The sequence below is a fragment of the Nomia melanderi genome, chromosome 10, assembly GCF_051020985.1.
Source record: "Nomia melanderi isolate GNS246 chromosome 10, iyNomMela1, whole genome shotgun sequence".
Taxonomy (NCBI): domain Eukaryota; kingdom Metazoa; phylum Arthropoda; class Insecta; order Hymenoptera; family Halictidae; genus Nomia; species Nomia melanderi.
In genome coordinates, this window is record NC_135008.1 from 4643475 (window position 1) to 4670693 (window position 27219).

Here is a 27219-nt window from a genome sequence, read left to right on the forward strand (position 1 = left end):
CCTCCCTCGTGCGCGATCAGCGGCTCGCGACGCGTTGGTAACCGCCGTTCGCGTGTTTGCATAGCGGAGAATCCAATCCTTCCGTTTCGAAGAGCAAAATTTTGCGGTCCAGTCGATCGGTCACGAGAGCTCGCCGAGTGATTCAGGCGATTTTGGTCGGCGATAAATTACAAAAACGGGGAAGAATGTTTAGCGGACATTATATTTTCTCAGGACGGTTCATTTAACATCGTCGGATTCCACCCGGCGGGAGGAATGCCGGCGTTTCGAGTTGAAAACGCTGAAACCGTGGGTTGGTGCGCGCGAGACGGAGAATCCGGCGAAGAAAAAGACAGTGACGTAGTACCCACCTTCGTAGGAATCTCGTGTCATCTACCAGGTACTTCTCTCCTACTACCTCTGAATCATCGTCCTTTGTCTTCTCCCCCCGGATCCTTCGTATCTGTCGGGTCCAGCCGCGGGCCACGAGTCCTTCGACCTCCGCGCGAAATCTCGGTATCCTCGACCGGTCCTTTTGTTATCAATTAACAAAGGAGAGGATAATGGGCACTCGCGTCGACGAGGACTTCGGGACACCGGCGAACGTTTCCTTCGCTCGCCTCGTTGTCCTTTTGGAATATTTCGCTGGCAATTAGTTCGAGAGATGCGACACTTATGCTCAAGAATGCGTATGGTATTGGGATCTCGAATAAAACGGGAAAAGAAAGCATAAATCTCGTCCTTCCGCGAGGCTCTCGGCAGCACGAACTATACTTTACTTATCTAGTCCCTGTTTTACAGTTTATAGACAAGTTTACTGCTTAGAAAATTTATTGCCACCCGAGTCCAAGCAATTTCCTTAAACGAAAGCATCCCCGGGTAACTAAAGAAGTGTGAAAAGCGTGTATGAAGTTTATTGTGCATAAACGTAGCTTCCTATTTGGAAGCGGATGACTAATATAAAACCGCTTAAGCGTTATACGGGGTTCATTGGAAATCTTATGGAATCAAACATGAGCCTAGACAGGCGAAGCCGAGGATGATGAATTTTTTAAGTCTCCGACTAATACTTAAACTTTGACGCATACTGCTACTCATTCTCGATTAATACGCGAGATTTATCCGCAGTTTTTGCCACGCACCAGCAAATTACCTTTCTCATGCTCTTCAGCTCTAGCAGCATCGACAGTGCGCCGTTTCGAACGTCAATCATAATTTTGCCATTTTTTGTTCGATCGAGTTTCCATCGGGACCCTCGATTATCTGTTCAAGCACAATTTATATTCAGTGACTCTTTCAGAGTGGCATCCGAGAATCGAGTCGAGCTGCCCGTGGCTTCAATCGCGCGCGATAAATTAATAGGCGGCTGGTTCCGATGAAATTCGCCGTCTATCCGAGAGCAGCCTGCGAATCGACAATAACCGAACCGAGCCAAAGAGCTTCCGCCAATGCATCTCAAACTGCAGCCATTATCGTCCGAGACAATAAAACGATTCCCTGAATCTGTTCGCAGAACGGTGTGCTTCCCGATGTTCGGCGTAATTGTTCGCCGGTGGATGGGGTCGTCGCGGCCATAAACCCGATCAGCTGGAAGGAGATTCGAAGCCGGTGAGTCGAGAAGCACCTGCTTATTGCGCTTACTCATTCAACCCCTGTCCTCCCGCGCTGTTCTCAATGGAACAACCGAATGAACCAAAATCTCCCGTTCCGATTCCCTCGAATAATACCATCGTTCAACCCACATAGACCGGCACAGAGCAATCGCATAAATCCACGAAAACAAAAATTCCCGTTTACATCCGACCTGAATTATCCGAGTCCCTTGTCCCGAAACGGTGAAAGAGAAAAAGTTTCACCTTTGATTTACGCGCGGCACGATTCTCCGCGACAAACTCTCCGAGAGACCTATTGTACCGATTTCCCGGTTGTCGCGGAATCGCGCGGTATCGGAAAGGGGACACGTCGATCGGCGTGAGATCGTGTCGGACGCACGTGGGCCGGGGCCCGCGGACGCGCGGTCAAAAGGCGCCGAGCGAAAAATCCTGGCCGAGTACATAGCGGCGGGCCCCGGAGACACGCGCGGACAGTCGCAGGCCGGCGCTGGACACGATTTTACAATAACTCAATTCATTTCCGAGCGGCGCGGGTAAGAACGAAACGAGCCGGCAAAAAAGCGCGAGAGCTGGATATAGTTATTGCTGGCCTGGTGCCGCGCGTACACGTGAACAGGTCAGTCCGGTCGAGCGGCGCTGGGCGAAAGATCGTCGAGGCGTGCGGGGGTCCGGCGTACGGGGAACGGGGGACGGCTACGAAACCGAATGGTGGGAGAGAGAAACGGGACGGAGTCGGCGACGGGTGGGAGAAGGAGCGAAACGCGTCCTCTTGGTTTAGTAGGTAAAGAGTATAGGGATCGAGAGCGTATAGAGGGACATCGGCAGGGGGGAGAGGGGCCTGACAAGACACGAACGGTGACCGCGAAAGAGAAAGGGACGGGAGGCGAGGAGAGGATCGGATACAATAATCGAACGGTCCCGCGGTGCAACGCAGTGTTTGCAAAAGAGTCGATATCTAATCGGCGAAATGCTCGTCGAAAAGTAAACCCGAGAACAGGGTGGAGCACCGGTCAGGCATGCACCGTCTCGTTTCGACGTCTTGGCGTTTTCGTTCGGCGCTCGTTGCCCGATCGTATGGGAGCGGACGGGTTCTATACGGGAGAGATTCTGTTCGCGGGAATACCTGCCAGTGCACGCACCGTTCGTTCGTTGGTTCGTTGGTAGGTTGGTTTGTTGGCCTGTTCGTTGGTCTGTTCGTTCGTTCGTTCGTTCGTTCGTTCGGCGGACCCGGTTCGCTTCTACGTTTACATACGCGGGACCGTCTCGTCTCGATACGTACGCACCTCTCCATTGCACGCACACCGGCGGGCACCGCGTTCGCGTGCATACACACCACCACCGGGTATTGTATAATGCAGCCATTGATAGCCGTCCTCTCTTTCACGCACGCGATCTGTTGCAGTCGCTGCAACCCGTGTCCGGTGACAGCGTCCAGTGTCCAGTCTCCCTCCCGGTGAGTGTCCACAAGATTTATTTTCCCATGCGATATACGGGGTGGCACCGCGAAAACTGGACCCGATCCCTCGACACGGTTCTCCGTTACCTGTCCGCGAACGCGAAAAAGATATCCGGGGGATGGCCGCGCGGGGACGCCCCCGAGACGAATGATGACCCGTGAATAGACCCTAGAATCGGCCCCGATTTATGCCTCGATGCTTAGACCGTTCTGTATGTTTGTGACTGTGTGCTAGTGCGGGACGGAGTAAGTGCTACGAACGGTTCTTCGGACGACCGGATTCATGGATTTCATTAGGTACGTATAATGTTGCCTCGTAAGCTAAATCCGAATGGTAATCTACTCGATTGCAACAGCTTCGACGTTCAATCTTCTTACGATGCAGATAACTGCAGTTGAAAGTTAGCCCCCAAAAGCTTAATATCGTACGAACTCACGTCCCGATAACTTCGTAACCTTGAAGATGTTCCGATAACGCACACGTTCAGTCGTGCGAGACACGTACAAAGAGTTCCGTGTAGAAAGTATCTGTCAGTAATCTTTTGTTTATTGCGATACGAAGAATGTCGAGGTACGCAATTAATGAAACAGAAATATTCGATTTCGTTCTATTGGACATGTGTGCAATAGTAGATGGGAATCAACTCGGTACGAATAAAGTTATTGCGAGTCGAACCGTCGGCGCATCGGTTGCATACACGCTGCGCTCGCCGCGTGGGGGAATAATTCAACGTAACCAGAGAAACAAAGGTCCGCGGAGGGACAGGTCGCTTCCGCCATTAATTGCAAGTGCGTCACGTTTCGTCGTTATTTTCTCGATCTCGATCTCGATCCGCGCCGGATCACTTTCCAGCGCTGTCTTTCTCGGAGGCTGCGGTACTTAACGAGCAGATCGCTTTCAGCCTCGACGCGGTCGCGATCAATTTACAAGCGCCGTGCCACGGAAACCGTACGGTCCCTTGCCGGTCGGCCGATCCGCGCTCGTCGTTCGAATTTCGCGCGTCGATCGTCTTCCACAGGCCGGCGCGACGCCGCGCCGAGCCGAGCCGCGCCGCGCGACACGAATCGCGAACGGGGAACCGCGATTCGACGAAATTGCGTAAACCGAATCGAATTACCAGGCGTCTCGTTCGCCGGGCCGCGATCCCGCGGCTACGTGAATTATTTCAGATTCGAGCGCGATTTACGCATTCCCGGTGCCGTGACTTAACTCTGTCAACGAGATAGCGCGCGGTTCGACGATGGAATCGTAAAGCTCGCGAATGGAACTATTCGTGTTAAGCTTTTCGTTTATAGCCGAGCGCGCGCGCGCGCGCGACCGCGAGCGCTCTCGCTGCGGAGATACTTAGCCTGTTTATATAGCGCATCCATACGGGATTATTATAGAAATTGAGTTCACCTATAAACTCTATTCGAACGGAATGCACGATGATTGCGAGGGAATGGCCGATCATATCCTCCCTAAGCCCAGATACGAAATATTACATAAATTTATACATGATAAATCCTGCCTCGTTAAATCTATTGATTTTGTGCTAAGTATCCCTGAAACGCAAAGACCATAATATATTACACAATCCTCCTTGTTTGGTCGGATCTGTGAGTCACCGTGTCGGTTGATCCAAGGCTGCTAATCAAATTACGATCGATCCACGAATCGAAACAATTTTAGGTCCAAGGATTTGTTGGCCGACCAATTTGATGGTTCTTTTTTCTTGCTAGCGAAGCGTTGCTCGTTTCGAGGTATTAAACGTTCCTTGTTATCGGCGTGCACACGCGCCAACCTCTTTAGAGCCTCTTTGGAGTTTAAGCATTTTTTTAGAATGCCGCAATTTTCGCGGAACAGTTGTACATTACGATTCAAATAATCCTTGTTCCTCCGCTTAGACGAAATCAATAACGGCGATATCACTTTCTACTCGATACGATCAATCTTTAAATCCCCAATTTTTCTCGTCGTCCGAAATAGCTTAGTGTTCCCGAACGCTCACGGATGCATAATTCTCAGTCGCATACTCTCTATCGTTTATGAATCTTGGTCACGTAACGTCTAAATGCTTCGCCTCGAATTCCAGTAACGCTGGAATGCGCCGCGGTCCGCGCGGTGTTTAGAAACGATGAGTTATACGGCGTCGTTACAATATAAAAGAATTTCTCGCGAGAGTTCGGCGCGCGTTCCTCGCGGAACATCGGGCGCGCGATACCGGGTCCGGAACGGGAGGAGCGCCGTTTCTCTCTCCATCAGGAGTGCCATGACAAAATAGAAACGGCTAAAAATAATCCGTCGGAACGATATCCCGAATAAAAGATGAAATACGGGGATCATCGACGGGGATAATAGAGGGGCAGCCGAGGACGCCTCTGTTTTCGCGTTGCCTCGTATTTTATTCGATATTTTTGAAATACCGGCTCGCGTCACACGCGACGACCGTACACGGTGACCGGATGTCTTAATGACGTACCGACAAAAGCACGCGGGCCTTCATTTCTCTCCCTTTCCTTTCTTACCGCGCTCCAAAGGATTTCTTTTTCGATACTCCCGATTCCCGCCGCCGCCGCCGCTGCGCCAAGTTCGTTGCTCGGGTTCGCGCTTCGAATATTTGACAGTAGTTTACGCGTCGAATACATTTGGGAGGATATTCCTTTTTTCCCCAAGACAAAACAAGTCCCCGCTAAATATTACCGAGGAAGATTCGCTCCTCCGACTGTTGCCATTCTCGAGACTTTCAATGCTTAGTCGAAGGAAGCGTTAATTCGATAATTTTAATAAGAACAATGTTCTTTAATTGAAAAATAGCATTTCTGATATCAGAGATCAACTATCTGTATTGATGAACTATAGCGTTTCGAAAGAGCGTGCATTCTGAAATAGTGATTTATTCAAAACAGTCAGATAACCAATTAATTTGTATAGATTACCTTCCCCTAGTCATTGTAAAAATACTTTAACCACAGCAGCGACCAGATTCCCATCGCCTGTATTCGTTCCCCGTCCGCCGAGTGCGCATCGGCGTATCCTCGAGAGCGGCGCGGCCGAAATCGAATTATCCCGGGCGGAAAAGTTGAGTTATCGGGCCAACACTTTCCCCGGAGTTTACGAGGAGTTTATGAACGCCGTTCTCTCCCCGAGGCACGAAAATACGCGTCCGGGTGCCTCGGACCGCGACAATAACGCGACCGATCGAACCCGTTCGTCATCGTTTTTCGTTTTATTAGCGCTCCGAGTCCCGGCCGCGGAGTTTATGTCGGTGGGCCGCGCCGCTTCAAAGCGTTTTTATGAAGCGGGCGGCGGCGACAAAATACTCGGGGCAGATCACATAGGACACGCCACCTGTCCCCGCGTCTCGGTCGCGTTACACCGCGAGAATTCGAGAATTATGAGTGACAAAACCGGGCGGACCGGCTGAAATAAAAAGGATGAACATCTTTTGTCGGGGTTTATGCGAGTGGCCCGGCACCAGGATAATTTCTTTCCACGCGGCGATGCGGTGCCGCCCGCGACGCAGCGCGGCGTCGCGAATCGCTCCGAATTTAACCGTTCCCCGGGTTCGCGTTCCTCTCTTTGTCCCGAAAAACCGATGGAACGCGGCCCTCGGCCGCGCGAAAACGTTGCGCCGCGCGAAACGGGCGACGCTCGCGAGCCCGTCGTCGCGATTGTGTTTGTCCAGGGGGACAGATAAGATTAAGGGAACAACCTTTCCCATCGACGAAAATTTTCTGCCGCATCGCGCGTACGTGAATCCGCTTTATCGCCTCGGCTCGTTTCGCCTTCGTAGCCGATACGCGCGCGATACCGCATTTTATTGACAAACGACGAATACGTGTCTATACAGCGTCGATGTATGTATCGATGCGCGTATATACGACTTGCATATACACGTGTACCGATGCGAAGATACATCGTGCCGGGCGACGCGCTGTTTACACGGTGTTCCATTGGTAGCGGCGTGTCAATATCTTTACGAATACAACATCCGCGCTTCAATGAGAAACGATAGCTCCGAGCAAACCGCGCCGATTCGCATTACATCATCGCTTTCGACGGGACTTCCGGTAGGTGGGGCAGGGAACATTCAAATTGCAACGACAAATATCGATCGTCGTTTCTGTTTTCCTTTTTTTTCGATCCTCTATTTAAATGTTGCGCGTCTCTCGGGGCTCGCGGATAAATACCAGCGGGCACGCTAATGGAGTTACGTGGCGCTGGAACGTGAGCGTGCACTTGACAAAATTCGCCGGAGCCGGATCGGCTGTCGCGTCCTCGAGGATATTTCGTAACCGGGTGGTCGCGACGCGACCTTGGCTACAGGGTGTTCCATGCGTGCAATTCCGAAGATTCATTCTAAACACTATGACGATGCCTCTTCAATTTTAGTTGTTCTATAGATCTCGTGGATTCAGATCCTGGAATTATCCTACCGGAGAATATCTTAGGATCCGAAGAAAGCATAAATTGAACTTGACACAGTTCTATGTTTAAATTATTCACCGAGATGCTTGAAATACCGTCTTTTTAAACGATCTCCGATGAAGCATCAATCAAAGTTACACTTTTGATACAGCCAGAAATACCTCTCCAATGGAACTGTTTTAAGCACCCTGTCCAGCCGTTAAAGTTAAGAAATCCCATCCGTCCGTTTGAGGGTTAACGGCCTAATACATCAGGGAAGTGCGGAAGTTTATGCAAATTCGCATTCCGATGAGCCGCGGTACACGTCGAGGAATTAAACAGAAATTTATTCGCCCGTTAAGGGTGGCATCGGGTTCAGCGTTAAGCAAGTTTATTAGGGTCCATTAAAGTTTTTCTTTCATTGTGTTTCGCACGCTCGCGTAGACCGCGGATGCAATAAACGTCGGCGGACTACTTGCGCGGTATCGTGCTTCGACACACCGGGTGTAACATCGTCTATCCGGCGCGTAAGTGTATTTTTCCCGAACCACGCGGAAAAGGGGAGAGGCCCGACTACTGTCTTGCTTGAATAACACGGATTACCTAGCTCGGGGATCGGTTTCGGGTCGGCGGTGGGGAGGATTAAAGCGGCCGATACGTATTCCACGGACGCTAAAACCTTGCCTATTTAATTCAAGAATCTCGATTTATGCGTAACTCACGGCGGTCGTTGGTCGGTTGTTTGCTCCCCGGTAGTCTCGCCTCCCGAGCCCGGGCTGGGCGCGAGAGCGGAGAAGCCGATCGTGAATCTGTCGTTGACACCAACAGCCAGCCCAAGCCAGCTTGACAAAAAAAGTAGGCAGGCATAATCGTAAAGTGCGAATGTTATTCTCTGGACGATGAGTGGAGCCCGGGTAGAAGAAAGAACGACGAGGGGACACACCGCGCCGCGTCAACGTACACGCTCGCCTGCGCTCGCGCGCGTATCTCCGTCCACATGCATATTTTTCTCCTCGTTTTTCTCGTACCCCGCATAATGGGTCGACTCGGCCGGTAGAATTCATAGCGGAGACAAAATTTTTTAACGGGTTCCGCCGGCGAATTAGGACGGTTCAATGATCCCGCGGAACGATATAATTGCGTCATTAGCAAATTTTAGGGCTCGCGACGGATATCAGAAACCGGTCCCGCGGGGAAAAGAAACGACGAGAAGACACCCGGAGCCTGACGAAAGGACATGATCCTCCGGAGATCGTGGGCCGGCTGAAACGAAGACGCGTTTAAATCTCTCGGCTTTTCATCGACGCCGATGTCGCTGGCTCGCGCGACCATCCCCTGTCTCCGCTTTTGTTTCCAGGATATTGCTCGAAGGAATTCGAATCCGGGACGAAGATCACGTCCCGAGGATCGCTCCGTCGAGCACGCCAATCGTGAACGATCGTTGAAGAGGGACAGCCGAGCAGGGGGTGGCACGGGGTTGCTTCGAAACCGTACAAGCGGATTATACGTTTTCCTTCGTATTAAAATACGGCCGGTCTCAAAGGGAAAATAATGTCTCCCTGATTACTCGCTTCGGTTCAACTCAAACCACCCCCGCCTCGCCCATCCCCCTTCCAGCTACCTTCTCCATTCTCCGTCATTCCCCTCGTTTCGCGTCTCTTTCCCTGCCTCGGCCTCGCAACGTTGTCCCTGTCGGCGATCTCTCTTCCGCTGTCTCCGTCCTTCTCTCGGTTTCCCTCCCTTCGAGTCCCGCCTACCGCCTCCTCCACCGAAACGGGGATTAAAATGATGTTTGCGCGAAAGCCAAAAGCATTACCGAGTTTATCTTCTGAAGTGCGGCGTATTACTCTCCCTTTTATCTGTCCTCGCTCCCATAATATTTGTTTCCTTAATTTCCGAGAACAGGCCCCGACCCGCCGTTTCCTTTTCCCCGTGATTTCTTCTTCCGCAGGATTTTCGAACGACGGGATTTTTCATAATTCTTTTGAACATAATAGACGCGACCTGTCCTCCTCCCCCTTATCGAACGCTCGTCGGCGAGCACTCGCCCGGTGAAGTGGAGGTTTTACGGGGAAAAAAACACGGTTGGAGTGCCGTTGGTCGATTAATTTTCTCTAATTTTATTAAACAACCCGGGGAATTTAAATAGCTGAGTTTCATTATCCGCAGACGTTCGACCGGGGAAAGTTCGACAGCGAATCTCCCTCGGCCCATCCGTATCGCGACGCGTAATGAAGTTGTAAAAGGTCGAGATCAACGTAACGAGCCACCGACCGGTAGGAAACAGAGCCGACGATTGCAACAAAAATGCCGGGGAACAAGAGTTTCTTCTTTTCATCGGGCGAGCCGACTTTAGAAAGTGGCATTTCGCATTCACCGATGGACCGGTTTATCATAATTGGCCCGGCAGGCCAATAACCGAGTCATTATTCCCGATATTTTTGCGACGTTGCTCGCAACCTGTTAAACATTGAATAGCCGGTAGTCGTTACGGTACAATTTGCACACAGCGGGTTGTAATTTCTGACACAATCGGAAACGGCGAAACAATCTGACCGACGGTGGGGAAAAAATCGCTCGAAAGCGCGATACTTCTCGCGTAATTCCACCGATATTAGCCCGCGCCGTACGTTTACGGAAGCGGTTTTTTGCAAATTAGCAACCCGTTGCCTTCGGCGCGAATCGCTTCCCTCGAATCACGCCGCACACTGACACCTATAACTTCGAAGCACAGCGAAGGAGTAACACCGGAATGAATTATTACTCTACATTTTACCACGTACACACCGCTGCTCGCGTGTCCGCTGCTTTCAGCTTAACCATACCCTCCCTTAATCACCTCTGAAAAGAAAAGGGAAAGAGATACGCGTACGAGGAGCATGCACACTCCAATTGTCTCGACCGCTAGAAAATTGGATCGCAACAAAATCCGTGACCAGAGGGCCATAATTTCTGTACTCGAGTTTGATCGAATTCCGGGGGTGGAGAGGACCGCTGGCGAGAAAGAGAGAGAGGGCGAGAAACGGGGGGTCGTTCATAATATATGGCGACCGCGAGCGAACATAAAATTCTCCAATTGCAAAATTGATGCGGCTTATGTTACTTCCTCTTCCTTTATCCCCCCTCGTGGTCGGCCTGTATCTCACCATCGACGGGTTCGGCCCGGTGTCCTCCCGTTTCCACGTACACCGTCGACGCCGTCCGGGCCGACGAGCGTGTGCTGTGCGCGACGGTCTCGCGGGTCCCCTGCTCGTTTTACTGTAAAGCAACTCCTCATATTGTACAGGGACGCGTAATTCATTTTTTACCGGACTCGGCTCAATTATTTATAAATTGCTGCTCCCCCGGGATAGGACAGAGGCAACCTGTCAGCCCCCTCTAACGTCCCCGTTCGCCGCGCATCCCACGATAGAGGTTCTCTCTCGCAGCTCTCTGATGGCACTGCTTCTCCGCCGTGGAATAAAAAGGAGCGTAGCCCGGGAACGAGAGAAAAAGAGGGACGCCGGGGATGGTGGATGGGAACGGGGATGATGGGCCGGCGGCGAGGAGCGAGCGGACGGGCGGGCGGGAAGAGAGTACTTCACGAGAGCGAAACGTGCACTCCGAGTACGAACCACTTTGGACGATCGAACCAGAGGTACAATTTACCGGTTTGCCTCGCTCTGTTTATTTTGTTACCGTGCTAATGGAATGGTTACGATTCCGAACGAAGCAGTTCCCTTTTCCCGACGATAAGGCGAATTATAAAGATTGTCCGGGAATAAAATTTGACGGCCGGCTAATGGCGATACTTCTAGAAACTCCGCAGCGGTACGTCAATTAAGGGGACAGATCGAACGATAATTGCCGAACGATACCGCGATATTGGGCCATTGTCTCCGATTCGCGGTGTTTGCGCAATTGTTCGCGCCGGTCTGAGCCGACGCGTCCGTCGTGGTATAGGCGTAAACGTGCCGGTTCGGCGCGGGCGTGCGGACATTTACGTTGGAGAGATGATTTACAAGCGATAAAAGTGAAACTCTGTTTATTGAATAGATTTATCGTAAGTGGTGTGTAGGTGATAATGCGGTTCAAACGTTTCAGTCGTCGCCGGGGCCACGCATGAAAGGTATTTTGTCGTGTTCGATTAGATTGCTTGTAAATTTTGTTTAACGGCGAGGGTGCGGGGACTGAATAATGAGCTATAAAATATCGAAAGCATTTTTCCTCCTCGGCGCCGTGCTGAAATTATCGGGGGCCCACGATGTATAAATTATTTAGAATCAATTTGTCGCGCGGAACTTTCATTGCGTATACATTCGGCTGAAATACGCTATCGTATAAACCAGGGACTGTCGATTATTCTCTTAACCGCGAACGAGGCGAACAATCGCGAACAGTGGGAAACAGCGCGCGCGCGATCTCCTCCGAGGAGACGAGCGTCCACGATCCCGCGTAATTCGCGATCTTAATGACGCCGCGCTCCATATAAATTTGCATGTAATTGGAGGCTTTTTCGTGGCGCGGAAATTTACGGCCGCGCCGCGATACTCGGCGTGTCTCTCCTTTCACTCCCGTTTTCGCGGCCGCATCTTTGAGAAATTAAAAGTCTCGAAATATTGCCGCGTCGGGTCGAAAACGATAACCGGCCGTCTTTCACTCGGCGCGATAATATCCGCCGCTGCGAGCAATTGCGTCGGCGTGCGCTGCTCTTTTTACGAAATCCCCAGTGCGCGCTCGTATACGCGGGGTGTTTCTTACGTAAGGGTTGAAATACGGAGAAGTGAATCCGAAATGAACGTTATTAAGAATCTACTCTGCCATTCGTATATTTATAATCTAATATATTACTAAAAATCCTTGAAAGGGAATGGCTGAAGCGCGGTTGAATGGATCGCGAGGATTATAGGATATTCCGCGTTGCCCCGCGTAATTCGACATTCCCGGCGTGTTCGTTATTAAGCTGTCTCGATTTTTTCGACGCGGAGAATATTGTCCCGACCCTACAACAACGTAACGGTTCTTAATTCCTCGCAATTCGGCAACCAGCCCCGGGCAGCTAACGGGTAACGTGTAATTTTTCCTTGTTCCGTTCGAGGCGTTTTGACCCCGTCTGTTTCTCGAGGCATCGACGCGTAATTACGAATCAGGCCTGCGAGTACAGCCGCTGGGTTTACGCGAGTGTGAATGCGATTTAACGAGAAAAAAAAATAAGGTTCCTTGGCGGCGACCCTTTGCCGCGCGATTATGCCCGGGGTTGCTGGCGCGCGAACCTAAGTAACCAGCCGGCTGAACACGGGATACACGCGATAATCCGCGTAGCCATCGCATCTTAATGAGACTTCTAATGCGCTCTCAATTTATGTAATTTCAGTCACTTGCGGCCGCGCGGCGCGTTGTGCGACACGTAAGATTGCGACGTTTTTCTTCTTTCGGCCGGGAGCACGTTCGATAATTAAGTCGCGAGACTTTATACGTGTCGCGCGATCCTTATCTCGTGGCTGCGATTTGTTCGTTAGAGTTAGTCGCCACCGTTAGGGGGATACTCGAGACCGCGATAACAACGATTATTAAAGACGCTACAACTATGTATTCGATTGGATGTGTTTCTCTCCCTCTCTCTCTTTCTATCTTTTTCCTCGTCCCCCGTTCTCTCTTTTTGTTTCGTCACCCTTATCCGAGATGGCAATCGACACGAAGCTACCTCGGTCGCTACTATAATACATCGGTCGACGTCGGAGAGCATCAGTTTGTTTGATGCCCGGATCGTCGTGTGACAAGGGCGACGTTACTTTGACTACTCCCCTGAGAACAAAATCTCCCTTTCCGCTTCCACGGCTGTCCCTCCCTTTTCTCCGGTTTCTCTCTTCTTCGCCATCCATCCACGTTCCTTCTCCCCTTTGAGTCGGCCGCCGATACGCGGCCTTGTTTGCAAATTGCGCAAAGGACCGCCCACCTTATATTTTTAAGGGAACCATATGCTTTTTAATTAATCCTCTCGCTCGCTCTGCGTCCCTTTTTCGCACGGTTGGATCGTGGATGCCCGCCGCGCACACCACCTTCCACCCCGGCCCGCTATCTTCTGGCCACTGTCGTCGTCGCATAATTTCGCGCATGACAGAGCCCCTCGCCATAGAAACCGGGCGCTCGTATCTTTCGGATACATTCCTCCCGTTCAAATTCAACCGCTTAATTATCTCTTTAGAATTCGACCGAAGTTTTCTCGTTTCTTCTCTGTGCACCGTATACAAATAATCCACTCAATTTCATTACTCACCAGACAGACATCGAACGTATTCAATCACTTTCAATCCCAAATTATATTCTCCACCTAAATTACCTGCACGACGACGGTGTTAACCCTCGGGAGACAAAGATTCTTTTAAATATTCGAAAACTTCGACGGAAGAAGCTAAACTGCAATCGAACGAGATCCATCCATCGATCTCCAGCTGTTTCATTAATCAAACGGCCCGTTCGCGACTTCGTATTTCACGCACGAACATTTCGTCTCGCCGAAGAGACTATGCTCGTTAAAATGTTAATTGCTCGAGATAACGAGCGCGATCAAGATCGGAATCGCATCAAGGGACGAGCGCGCGGTGGACCGGTGCCGCGGATTCCGTTTGCCCGCGTTCTCTACCCTTCAAACAACCTTGATATTAACCAGTTGCGGAGTGGCCATTGTCGGCCGGGGACTATGGACATTGTGCTCTTTGAGCGTGCCACAAAGAGGCGCAGCTCGCACGCTCGGTGTGCGTGCGGCATTCAGCGGACGGGCCTCGGCCCGTGACCACGGTGCGCGTCGCACACAGAGTCGCTAGATTGCCGCTAAAAGCGCGGAGGGACCACGAGGCGGAGAGTCGTCCATTGTGGCCGGTGCCGGCGCACGAAAACGTAACGCGGAGATTACTCTCGGCCGGCCTCGAGGTGTCCTCGAGCCGCGCGATGGGAAGAGGAACGCTAGGAAATCGGGGCCAGCGGCGGAGGTACCATTTTTCAAACGGTCATTCCGCCCACGCCGGGGCCCCGAGTAGCGTTACAATGGCCGCGATGGAATTTCCTGCGGCCGGAGATTAATCGGTCACGAGGATTTCGGCCCGGTTTGAATTCGAATTCGGCTTCGAATCGTCTCGGACGGTTGTATCATCGGGTCTCCCTGCCCTCGCGGACGGAGAATGGGCCGACGAAAGAAAGCGAGCGACGGAGAGGGGTGGTATCGCGACGTTCGCACGAGGCTCACCCTAATGCTTTAAGCTCCTTGGGCCGGGGAACGCGAGCGCGCATGCGTGCGAGCGACTAATGCATCGCCGGTAGCACAATGCCGTCGTCGTGGCCGCGATGAATGTGAGCATTAAATGATTATAGCCAGGGATTTGTACGAACAAATGGATGACAATGGTAACGCGTCGCGAGCGAGCGAGCGAGCAAGCGGCGCGCTCGTTTGCCGCCACCGTGGCCTTGGCTTAACCCTCTCTTTCTTCTTCTTCTTCTTCTTCTGCTTCTTCTTCTTCTTCTTCTTCTTCTTCTTCTTCTTCTTCTTCTTCTTCTTCTTCTTCTTCTTCTTCTTCTTCTTCCCCTGGTTCTTCTTCTTCTCTTTTCCCGCTCGAGCTCGATGCCTCCGGTAATTAAGGGCTTGCTATTGTCTCGAGTGATACGTCGAAAACATCTTGTACCTACGATCTGTAACAGTAATTCTCGGCGGAGTGGTAATTTAAGCACACCCCGATCGAAGTGCGTGTGGGCTTGGTTAATTCGTGATCGTTCGCTGATTGCGAGTGGGGTGGTATTCGTATTCGGATAACATGATTGACGTGGTATTAAATGTTAGAGTCAGTTCTTGAGAGTAACACTACCAAACTGGTTAACTTTCGACGAGCATCTGTTTCTTCGATACCGATCTAACTTCGATGAAGAACTCAAGTCGAATTGCAGTCCATCCCCGAAAATACATCGAGAACTGACTAGCTAATTCCCCGAGTGATTCGTTCGCCGGTTCTGTTTCTCGAATACAGGAACGTCTCGGTACATCCGCTATATTGATTGCGAGAACACAAGATACCTGGCCTGAAAGCACGTGCGCGCGCGCGCGCGGGCGCACGGTCGCGACGCCGATGGCAGGGAGGCAGCGGAGGCGCGGATTCCGCTGTACCATGCAAGCGGAAGCCTACATCGTGATTATCATCATATCTCTGCTAGACATCAAAGACTTATCTTTCTCTCTGTTCGGCTCTCTTTCTCTCCTTCTTCCCTTGGCTCCGGTAGATCGGCGTTCTCTCACTCTCTCTCTCTCTGTCTCTGTCTCTCTCTCTCTCTCCCCCCTTCCCGCGGGCGTCCTCTCCCTCCGCCGTTCCCGTCTTCCTCTTTGCCTTCGGCTTCCCTCTGTTTCCTCAAAGCGCCGCGTGGCTTTGGCCCTGCGAGAAATGACCATTTGTAAATTACTCCCTTGGTTCTTTGGCAGCGATTACACCGCACGATACTTAGATCCTCGCGTCGTCGTTGTCGAACCGGAGCGGGGATGGAAATATTCCCCGATATAAATGCGTCACCGTCGGAATTTACCGTACCGAGAATCAGCGTAATTCCCGTCCACGTGCGTCAGGTGAAAAGGAAAGTAGTATCGTCCGACTATACCCAGACGGCGTATCGTACGAGCAAGTAGATAGGGATGATCCGTTCGAACGTTTCGTGCGTGCAGCGTTATTTATGGGGCTGTCTAGAATAATAGAAGCAGAACAGAGAGCGCGAGACGCGAAGGAGAAAAGGGAATGAAAAATTTGACGCATTGTTCCAAAGACGAGCCGGCCGGTTCGTCCGGTGAATGGCGTCGGCCGGTGGAAGATTGTCTCGTAGAGACAATCCGGACAGCTCAACAAAGAACACGTGCCCTTCGAATTAAGAGGAACGGGCCCGGGTGCGCGTGGTCAGCTTGAGGAATCAACCGGGACGAGCGCGGATCGGCTAGACCGAAGATTCCGGCGGACGTAAATTTTCGCGCCCGGCGAAATGGAGATGAAGGCATTGTATCGGGCAGCGTTTCGCCGCGTCCTTCGCCGCCTGCGTATTCTTAGCCGCTTAGTCGAAGAATAACATTGTAACGGAGCGAGCGGGACGGAGAAGAATGGCGGGCGAACGCGAGAAGAGGAAGAATGGCGGTAGGAGACAAACACATGTTGCACACTCGTCGTTGGGGAAGCTGCTGCTCGCTTCTTTGCCTCTAGACTCTCCGGTTCCCGTCTCTTTCCTGCCACCCTTGTTCGCATCTCTGTTACTCGCTGTGCCGCGACCGATCTCGCCGTCCCCGTCGCTCCAGCCCTCGCTCTCGCCGCGTTTCTCTCCTCGCAACTCGGTAACGCAAGACTAACAACACAATGGAAGCAACAGCTGCATGATAGATGGTCCCAACCGACCGACCGATTCCATCCACCGTCCGCTCTTTCTTCGAACGGACGCCGACTTCTTTTACTACCGGCGGACCGGTCGTTATCGTCACATTTATTCGCGGAAGCAATGAGAAAAGGGACGCGTACACGCGCGCTGGAATTCGGTCTCCGCCGGACCCGGGGCCACCGGTCCGCAGCCAGCGCCGCTGATGGAACGTTTGTTTATCGGGTGAAAAAAGACCTTCTGGAGCACATCTGGGAAAGAGCATTCTCCGGCCGTACACCACCGACTCCGCTCTGTCACTGATTGAGCGCCGTATATCTCGCTCCCGCCTCGCGAACCTATGAGTCCCTCCTCGAGCGGAAGGTAATGATTATTGGTTGGGAACGAGGGCCCTGGTATTCCACGAATAGACTCGACAATAGAACCAAACAGTCCTTCTATTGAATTTCGCCGGTCTGGATAGAGAATAGATTCAGTTCCACTTAATCCTTTGTAAACCGTCATACAATTGAAGTTTAGTTTCGTCCGAGACGCGCTCCATTTAAATGTTTACTGACGAAGTTAGAAAACGTGGTTGCGGTTCGATGACAACTGTATCACCTTCGCGCTACCTATCTTTTACGCGTAACGCCCAGAACTATCTTTACCTCGAAACGAGTCGTGTACTCCGCCGACGCAAAAAACCACGGCTAATCTCTGACTAACAAGTTCCTCGTAGCGCGACGATGCGTTCGCTATCGCGGCGTTCAAAATTCGTCATCGGTATCGCGCGACTCGCCGGTTTCCGGCAGCGTGGCAGGGAAGAGAAGAATGATGTCGGCGGAGTTTTGAAGCGGGACGCGGGCAGAGGGAAGCCAGAAGAGAAGAGAGACGCGTCGAGAGCCGGCGAGTTGGCAGTATTATACGGAAGGAGATACTACCGGGAGTCCGCTATCGTGGGCAATAAATTGCTCTGTTCTTTTTTCTCAACCCTCGGGCTACTTTTTGCCCCCGTTGTTGTAACGTCGTCGTCAGCGTCCACGCACACGGCCGGCTCACGGCCGCGCTCGCGCGCGCGCGCGTGTGTGCGCTCGGACGTGTACACCCATGGGCGACGTGTCCAGCAACGGGCTGCTGCTCGTCCGGCCTAAGAAGATACAACGGGAAGCACAATAAACGCCGATGACTCGCGGCGAGTATGCGCGCGTACGCAAGAAGTGCGTCCTGCTTTCACGACAATCCAATGCGGGCACGAGAAAGTAGTCGGTCCATCCGCCTTTATACATACCAATGGAATAGAAAGCCGAGATAAGTTTTATAGTCGATCGGGAACCGTGAAACCGCTCCGGACAACGGAGCTTTTAACGAGCTGGCCCGGCGACGCTCGCGATCTTACCTACGGGGACTGGCGACGATCTTTCACGGGAATTCGAATCGACCGCCATTTACCTCGGAACGCTTCCAACTTATCGGTGGAATTTGTTTTCGATCTGGCTGAGTGCCGATGTAGGCGTGAATGAGATTATTAGAGGCGGGTGCGAGACGGTTCTAAGAGATGACACTAGAGATGGGTCCGTGTATCTAGGTCGTTCAGATTGCGCCTCTGTACGACGTGCCTTTGACAATCGACGAAAGTGGAAGGGAACGTGAACGCGTCGATGTGTTCGCGCTTTGAATAGAAGATAGAAAACGAAGCTGTAATCGTAGGATTCTAATAGAAAACAAGTTTGAGTACATGTTTGGAAATTGGGAAATGGAAGGTATTAAGATTAATAGGGATAATTGAATGAGCTATTAGCCAATTACAGTGCCGCCACGAGATTCCTCGAGACTGACATACGAAAACGACATCAGTGAATCAAAGTCCTTATATAAAGACGTTTCGCTGGGCTCTTGATAAATTGAAGTTCCGATGATAAGACGCGATTAGCGTCCGTTGAAGAGCTCCGAGGAATTCTTTCTCGGCGAGGCTCGACCGGCCGGCCGGCCAGCGAGTCGCACGCTTTCATCGAATCGATGCTGCGCTCGCCTCGCTCGTTTGCATATCTATAGATAATACGTATTTTCTGACAGAACGTGCTGAATGCTTTCGCGCGCGGGATTGTTGGATCCGTTTCCGGTGATTTCACCGGGCGCGCGGTGATTCAGCCCATCAGCGACTTAATTTTTACGCGGCGCCGAGCGTCTCGCTTGTTTTCTCGCGCGCGCGTACGCGGATTCATACGAACGAATTATAGAAAGTGCACTTTCGAGCGAGACCGCGCGAGGAAATTCTATTTGTAAGCGGCCATTTTCAGCGGGAAAAGTCTCTCTCCCCGTCACGTCCCGTAAAAGTAACATGACAAAGCAATAAATCGCTTTTCCTAGGAATCAACATCTTTAGAAGCGAACGGGAGAATCTCTCGGAAAAATAATTCCGTCAGAATTCCGGTTTACAGTTCATCGGAACAACAAGACTTTTCGTTGGTGCACACTTTCGTTTCGACGATATTTACGAAGATTCGTGGATACAGATTTGTATTCGGTATTTCCGAGCTGCGCCAGCTCCACGATTAATTGATGAAATCCAACGGCGGTCCCCTTCGAAGGGCTGCGTCCGTGAAATTTCAGTGGAGCGCGCCGAAAGGACAGTCGTAGGGCTGTGGCGCACGTGCGCCGGACGTCGTTATTAAAACATTAGACGGGCCGGATAAATGGCCGCAATAATCCCGGTACGAGGCTCGCGGTTCGATTGTAAAGTAAAAATTGACGGAACACGCGGAAGCTCCTCCCCTCTCGGATGCCATAAATGATTGCTCTTCTTTCTTGGTTGCGTTTATACTCCACGGGCCGATAAATACGGGCTGCGCCGTGGGGTGGAGGCGAGACTCGGCCACGAATTATAGGCGTTTTAAAAATATTGTTCCATCACTTATTCAGCAGGCTGGCTAAGGTATCGCTTTCCAATAGTATCCTTCGATCACAATTTCCCACCGTCTGTATTATTGAAGCCTGCCCCAAAGCTCGGATGGGATAGACGCTCCGGGGCGGATCGTCTATTTAACCGGGGGTAGCTCGAGTGGATAAACGGATGAAATATGACTATCGAGAGGAGCGGCTCGACGATTCTTCGATTGTGTCCCTTCTCCTGACCGCGTTCCTCCGTGTCCGGAATGACTATCGCGGCATTTCTAACGAGAAACTGTATCGGCGCTCCCCGCATCGCGGACATCCTTCAGCGTTCCTTCTTTCCACGTTTCGAACAATAGCTACTTCCACCCGGGGAAAAAAGCGGTTCAAACATCACCGAACCTTCCACGCGAAATGGAGTAGACGAGAGGACAAACGGATCACCGGGGAAAATCTGTAATTCAAGATGAACAAAGCATCAGCCACCGGAATCATGTACTCGAGTAGCTTACAATTAGAAAGGAAGCAATAAGTTGCACCGGTCGGCCAATAACGTCTCCGTTCCATGCAAAGCAGTCCATCGTATCTCGAACAGAGCCCATCTCTGTCCGGTTCGCAGGAATCCTAGAGTCTCTCGGAACCGATTAGATAGATTGCAAGCGAGCCAGTGTTCCGTGGGCCGCGCAGAAGGATCAGTGACTCCTGAACGAGTAGGCAGCAGCCGAAGCCGCATCAGGAGAAGCAGCAGCAACGGCAGAAGAAGAAGAAGACGACGAAGAAGAAGAAGAAGAAGAAGAAGAAGAAGAAGTAGGAGGAGGAGGAGGAGGAAGAGGAGCAAGCCATGCCGCGGCAGTAGCAGAAAAGGGGGTGAGAGCGGATAGATAGCGAGGGAACGATGGAAGAGGAAAAGAGGTGTGGGACGGCGGGAATGGAAGGCAGCGAATAAATACTCGGAGATGTAATCGCCGAAGGAAACAAGCGGCGGGATTGTTCGAAGGGAATAATTGAAAGCGCCGCTTGAGCTTCTCATTCCCATTCCCGGCGGCTGGTGCCGCCGCTATTGCTGCTCCTGCTGCTTCTGCAGCTACGAATGCCAGCAGTAGGCACTCTCATCCGGCCACCTCTCTATATAGGTGCACGCCGCGCGGCTCGCCGGGCCTGATCGCGTCTCCATCGTACGACAGTGGCGGCGCTACGATCGGAACGGGCCCGCGGAAGCTGATTCTCCCCGGCCGCTTCGATCCGATCGACCGGCTACTGTGATCGCCGCTTCCTAATGTATGCGTAATGCCGCGGCAGACGGCATCTGCTCATTAACGCCCGGACCGAGGAACCCCGTGCACATTGCTGGGAACATCGGCGAACCACGTACTAGTTTGGGAAAGACCGGTCCTTCCGACGATCCGGCGCAACACCGATATAGACCTCATGGTTTGACCTCATGCCGCCGATCTTTCGGACCGAAACTGAAACCGGCCGGGGGTCGGGTACTTCTGTCCGATAGTCCGCTCCGATGTAACCTTAGAATTCATTTTGGGGTTTCAGAATGCCTGATACTTCGTGCAGCTTTCGGGTAGCTAGTCTGATGCAGGGTTCAATGGTATTCCAAGGTGTGGGAATTCGAAAATTCTTTGGGGATGTGTAAGGGTGTCCGAGGAATTTCGGAGATCTCGGAGGCTGTGAAGGCTGATTGCTTCATGTGACAATCAGGATATCTTATTCGCGTTTTAGTTAATTAACGATTTCTTACAAGTTTCATGTGAGATTGTATTATTGTAATGTATGATGTTTTGTGTAGTACACTTTTATCGTTTAATTGCAATCGACATGGGAATGGCGAGGATTCAGTACTAACGCAAACGTGACAGATACTCCGTAGGATCTTGAAGTTTTGATGAAATCATCAAAACTTTCGGTTTCGTGGGAGATTAGAGGAGGATTATCTTCGGTGGTACTGGAAGACGACGAACCCAGACGTAGCACTGGGTTTGATCCCTCTCAGAGGAACGCTGTGACGCACAGTCTGCCTGTTTCTGTCGAAAATATGTTGGACCGAAGAAAGGATTATAATCCCGATCAGTGGAAGCGAATCGTAACAATTTATTTCGAATACGCTATGCATTTAAATTATACTCTCCATTAGAATGGGATACTTTGCATTTATATTACACTCTCCATTAGAATGGGATACTTAATTTGCCAGATTCATAATTAGAATTTATCCGTTTATGTTTCAGGTAAGTGCCCATGAGTAATTGGAACGATTTGACATACACAACCACCGTGGACGTATAGTAAGTAGATTCTGTACTCACGTAAACCAGCATGAGGAGCTTGTTGAATTTATTGCACAATTGTCGAGCAAAGTACAAGAATTAGTTGTAATTACAACAGGTTCTACGAATGTCAGAAACGGCGTCGCGGTGGCCAGAACAAGCAGAAATTAGTTGAATACTTCTGTCTCTCGAATAAATCAGTTCAACGGGAATGTTTTGAAAATATCCGTTCGCGCGTTCGTTCTTCCGAATTCGGGATGCCGCAGGATTTATCAAGTCCCGATAAATTATTTCTGTTGCTGTTGGACAAGACAACCGTTCGATCCTTCGATCTCGAGCGTTGATCTAACCGGTAAATAATCGACCGTATTTATGTAGATGGCCGAAGAATTTATGCGGTAGTTACCCGAGATTTACGAGATTCGGTAACAATATGCACCGGCGTATTAATTGCCGGTTCCAGCGGGTAACGCGGGAACGCTTAACGAAGCAGCGTGCGGTTTGATATTACGCGGCGAGCAACGAATTGATGCTCCATTAAACACCGGGCAATAAAGCAGCCCGAAAGAAGAATACCCCGCGTCTCGTTGATTTTCAATGCAATCGTTATCCTTTGCGCGATTCATTAACCAATTGCACCGCGGCTCGTCCGCCCGCGTTTGTCTCTCGAGTGCCGTTCCCCGGCGAGATCCGACCGATCGATAAGGGGATCGCGAATGATTAAGGGTTAATTGCGAACTTAATTAAAGGCCGATCCTATGATGACTTCGAAATACGTTCGAAACAAAGATCCCCGTAATATCGCGTTTTCCAATTTGTCACCTGCATTTCTATCCGTCTAATTACACTTCTGAGTAAACGACACACGTATACAAACACTCGAACCCGATTCCCAGCAAATTTCCAATAGAATCTACAGTTCGATAACACAGGAAACATAATTTCCCGTTGGGTTCCCAATCGATTAGGAAAAAAACCGTTAGGACCCCTGAAAAGTTTGCCAAATATTTGTCCGGATAGGGTGCGCGTTAAACAGATTCGCCGGCGAGTACATACCGTCCCGGCGCGAAGTTAAATCGAACTCCCCGATATTTATCGTTGCGGTCGGTAATACCTCGAGGCGGAAGTGGTCGGACGAGGATTCCTTTTCTCCCGGCGCGTGTTGATCGAAAACGGACCGTCATTTATGCCGGGGTTCGCAAGTCGAGCATTAAGCCCGAAGCATAACCGAACGGTAGCCGCGTAGCTGAATCCCCGCCGCGTCTATCTATCCTCGAGCCTACTCCTCCGGCCACGTATGGTCCACACGTGTCTAAATTATTATTGTCTGAAATACGCTCGGCTGCGCGTATAGGTAGGCGTACCGTGTTGGTGTCGAACGCCGTTTAGAACTGGTTACCTTGGTTCGTGGTAGCCATCCATCACGCGGTCCTACAACGATGTTCCATTAAATTATGACATCCTCGATTTATATTTCGCGCGAAGAACAGCGGAGCATCGCCGTGCCTCCCATCGCCTGCCCTTAACCGTCCGCTATCATTTTTTATGCTCTGTTATTCCGAGCACCGTGCAGAAATGTCGAAAGAGATCCCTGATTGGCTTGCTACCGCATCGCTCTCCTCCGTTGCGTCGCCCCGCAACATACAGCTCGGATCTTCTCTGAGAACCTGACGCATCCTCCATGAACATCTGGGGTAAGTCGAGGAGAGATGACTCACTTTTTCCAAAGATCTATCGCATCGTAAATATCATCGATACGTAACGAGAAGAAATATACCCGTCAAAGTAAGCAGGTTAAAAGAAGAATAGTTATACCTCTGCGCAAGATTCAATATACACTAAGAACAATCGAAAACACAGATATTTGACAATCGAGAAGAATCATGTAACAGAATTATACCGTTCCGAGCGAAGCTTTTAGTTCCATCGAAGAATTCCATCGTTCGTTCCGTCCCACCCAGTATATCCCCGCGGTCGCTAGAAGGCGAGCGCAACCGGCGCGATGCATCTCGCGCGAATAAAAACACACAATCGATTCATCAAGGAAATAACAGGCGGAATCAGCTACTCGGAACCGGTCGTAAATCGGGCGCATTTACTTTTCCCGGTACCATCGGCCGAATAGAAAACGACTGTGCGACGGGGAACGGCCCTGACCTAGCTCAAGCCGTCGGCAGTCGTTCCCTCGGGCTTCTAATTTCAAGCGGGTCACATCCTTTGCTGGAAATAGCACGTGTAAAGACTTTCGAAAAGAGGGGCGGGGAGGGAGGGAGGGAAGGGAGCCGGGGAAGCTCTCGACGGCGGGCGAGCGCAACAATAATTAGGGGCAAGTGCGGCTGGTTCGGTCCTCCGCGTCGCTGCGACGAGTTTCTCATCTTTTGGCACGCACCGGGCCCATCGTCGCACCGGATGTCGGTGCCGCCTCCGATGGGGGATCGCGGTGTATTTATTGTGCCGGCTGCCGCGGGACTGACGGCGACTTACGCCCGCGAAGACGTAGTGCCCGGTGCACGCGTGTCCCGTTCATCACGGACATCGATGCGTCGCATCGTTCCCTTCCTAAATTTACATCGCTACATTGTGTCGCGGCCCTCTGTTCGTCGTGGCGCGCTATAAACGCGGCTCTGTTGCGTGGGTTGTGCCGCGGGATTAAAGGGATTCCATACCGAGTAAGACGGAATGCTATGTTGCTTGTCGGTCTGAGAATTTGTAAGTCGCTGAGCGGGTACACGATTACATAGACGCGATAGTCCGCCTTCTGCCGCACAATGCGTCAACGTCACCTTGTTTCGACAATTAATGTTTTAACACTTCGACGGTGCCGCGTGCTCCGCGCTCTCGCTCGCGCATACCTCGCGGGACCTTCCGCTTTCACGGTGTAATTATAATACGCTTAGAGAGCCCAATTACAGTCATTCTTGAGGTGGATTGACCAGAATCTTGTTTAACACTAGAACTACCGAGCATTTCATACAATTAACATGTAATCCCTATAAAAATTGTAATAATCGATTATTATCAATTTCTTCAGACATTCACTATAATATTCAAGTGAAACTATTTACTTTCAAGATCATTTCGAATATTCGATGCTTTTAAGATATCAATAATTACGAAATGAAAACGTTGAAACCAGTCATTTTGACTGGTACGGTAGTTCTAGTGTTAAATAAACTTTAGGAACACATTCCGCGTGATTTGTTCTCGAGTCTCTTTACGTGGACTGTTAATTGAACGATCGAACCAGATAGTCGAGGTTCCAGTGTATAGTCTCGAGTCGTAGAAGGTATTTCCAAGAGAAACAGCGAGGACACGACGATAATCGAGAATAGGAACAGAGCTTGATATTGGAGTGGACGCGATAGAAGTGTAAATCTAGGAACGGGGATAAGACGTTTATTCCGCTGGCTTTATAATCGAACCAGCGTATGAATCACTCCGCCGTTCCCCGATTTTCCGGATTAATCCGATCGCCGCGCGATGCTTAATTAATCAGGACTTGATTTATAACGGCGGCGTCCGCGCGGTCCGCGGGAAAAGCCGAGGAATTCATCAATGATGCTAGACCGCATCGAAGGCGCAATTTATATCGGGCTGAAAGGATCGTCGGCCTGACCAGTTTTCGCGCAACGAGCGGTGCGCGCGCGAGCGCTTTAAAAGATCACGGGGCAGTAGTCATTAATAATATAAGCGTATTTGTATACAGAGTTAATAACTCACGCGACGTCGGCCATACATCATCCCCCGGTCATCTTATTTGCCCGATCGCTAATAGCGAGCTTCGGACGATGCAAATTTCCCCGACGATACGCCCGTTGTATCGGCGCGCGGCGATACGCGGCGAACGCCGAACGCCGCCGACACCGGCGACGAAATCCGCTCGATTTTACCGTTATTAATCGTTCGGGGATCGCGTGAACACCGTTAAGCGTTTTGATCGCGCGTCAATTTTCCAATTACGCACGCACGCGTTCCACATTGCGCTTATCGAACAACGGTATACCCGGCAGCAATGAGGAAACGTCTTCGCGTCCCGAGCGGCGCTATTACCGCGCCGCGCTTCCAGCTAATGATTTCCGTCAGCGACCTCTCCGCTCGGGTATCGGATGGACGTCCAATGGAAAGGAAAAATGCCCGCCGTTGTTACGTAAATTAGCGCCGCGCTGATGTGCAAGGGAAGGCCCGATGCCCGACCAGACCGCGGCGCTTCTAAGGGATTCCTGTTGGCGTCAGAACAAGTCCGAGGGAATCTACACCGCTTCGAAGGCCCGAGACGGGATAGAATCCGATGGGCGGGGGGGGGGGGGGAATATCCGTTCAATCTTCGGGAGTAATTTTCAGGCGTTCCTTCGTCCGAGCGGTTAATTATTGAAACAGTTTCCTTCCATATGAATCAACCTGTGTACACCTGCATGACGGTGCACGACTAGGCACTGATGACATTGGCTGCATACAGCGCAAATTAGAAAGCGAGCTGAACATCCAAAAAGAACGACACGTGAAAAAGGAACAGGCTCCGGAGACTTGCTCATTTCCAGCGAAGAAGGAATTCTGCCATCGCCGAGGAGAAATCTCGAATGATCGCTGTCAGGGCTGGATATTGGCAGCGAAACGAGTTACAGCGATATGGGAGCTCCTCGGATACAATGCAATTTCATTAATATTGTCTCCAACGGCGGAACGGGAGGGACGAAAGGTAGAAAGCCGATAGGCATGGTAGCAGCATGACCGCAGGTGAACGGCGAGTTGAAAGAACGGTGACCGGTGTCCCGAAGGCGCGAGATTTAGTGGCCGGTCTCGGTCCTCCGCGCGGTTTAACGAGCAATCGTCAAATTAAATTAAACGACACGCAGGGGGGAATCGTTGAGAGTACCGCGGCGGATGCGCGCCGTTAACTCTCCGCGCTGTCGCAGCCGCAGGCGCCGATACTGTGTCGCTCAATTAGTGACGCGCCGCGGACACCCGGCAACAAATCACGCGCGAACGCGGGCTTCTATTAATTTCACCGGTGTCCGCGGAAACGCGGCTTAAAGTCGAATGATATTTATTCCGTTGCGCGACGCTGACCCTCGTTTGCAACCGGCGTCCATGGAAACACGCGACGACTGACAACCCTGATAATGAAGATCGCGTGTCAGGTTCCCGCGGTTTGTTCCCCGGGTTGTTGAATGTCGGCTCTGACAGGGAACTTCTGCGGGGATACCGCCGCGTCGCCGGAGCGGGCACCCGGGCCGAGTCGCTGTTTGTTCTCGCCGTTCCTCTGCAATTACT

General features: G+C 51.3%; 1 protein-coding gene across 6 annotated transcripts in view; it reads left to right on the top strand.

Moving 5' to 3' along the window:
• Sox102F (transcription factor Sox102F) overlaps positions 1–27219 on the top strand; it is a 175196-nt gene that overhangs the window by 52339 nt on the left and 95638 nt on the right. For 4 of the 6 annotated variants that reach the window (XM_076371292.1, XM_076371300.1, XM_076371299.1 and 1 more), the window contains one exon: positions 1493–1587. The exons of 1 other annotated variant lie outside the window; for it this stretch is intronic. In XM_076371292.1, the coding sequence (XP_076227407.1) occupies positions 1493–1587 (95 nt within the window). Of the gene's footprint in view, positions 1–1492; positions 1588–2742; positions 3346–27219 lie in introns of those variants that run through there. One more of the 6 variants, XM_076371295.1, reaches the window with a different exon arrangement.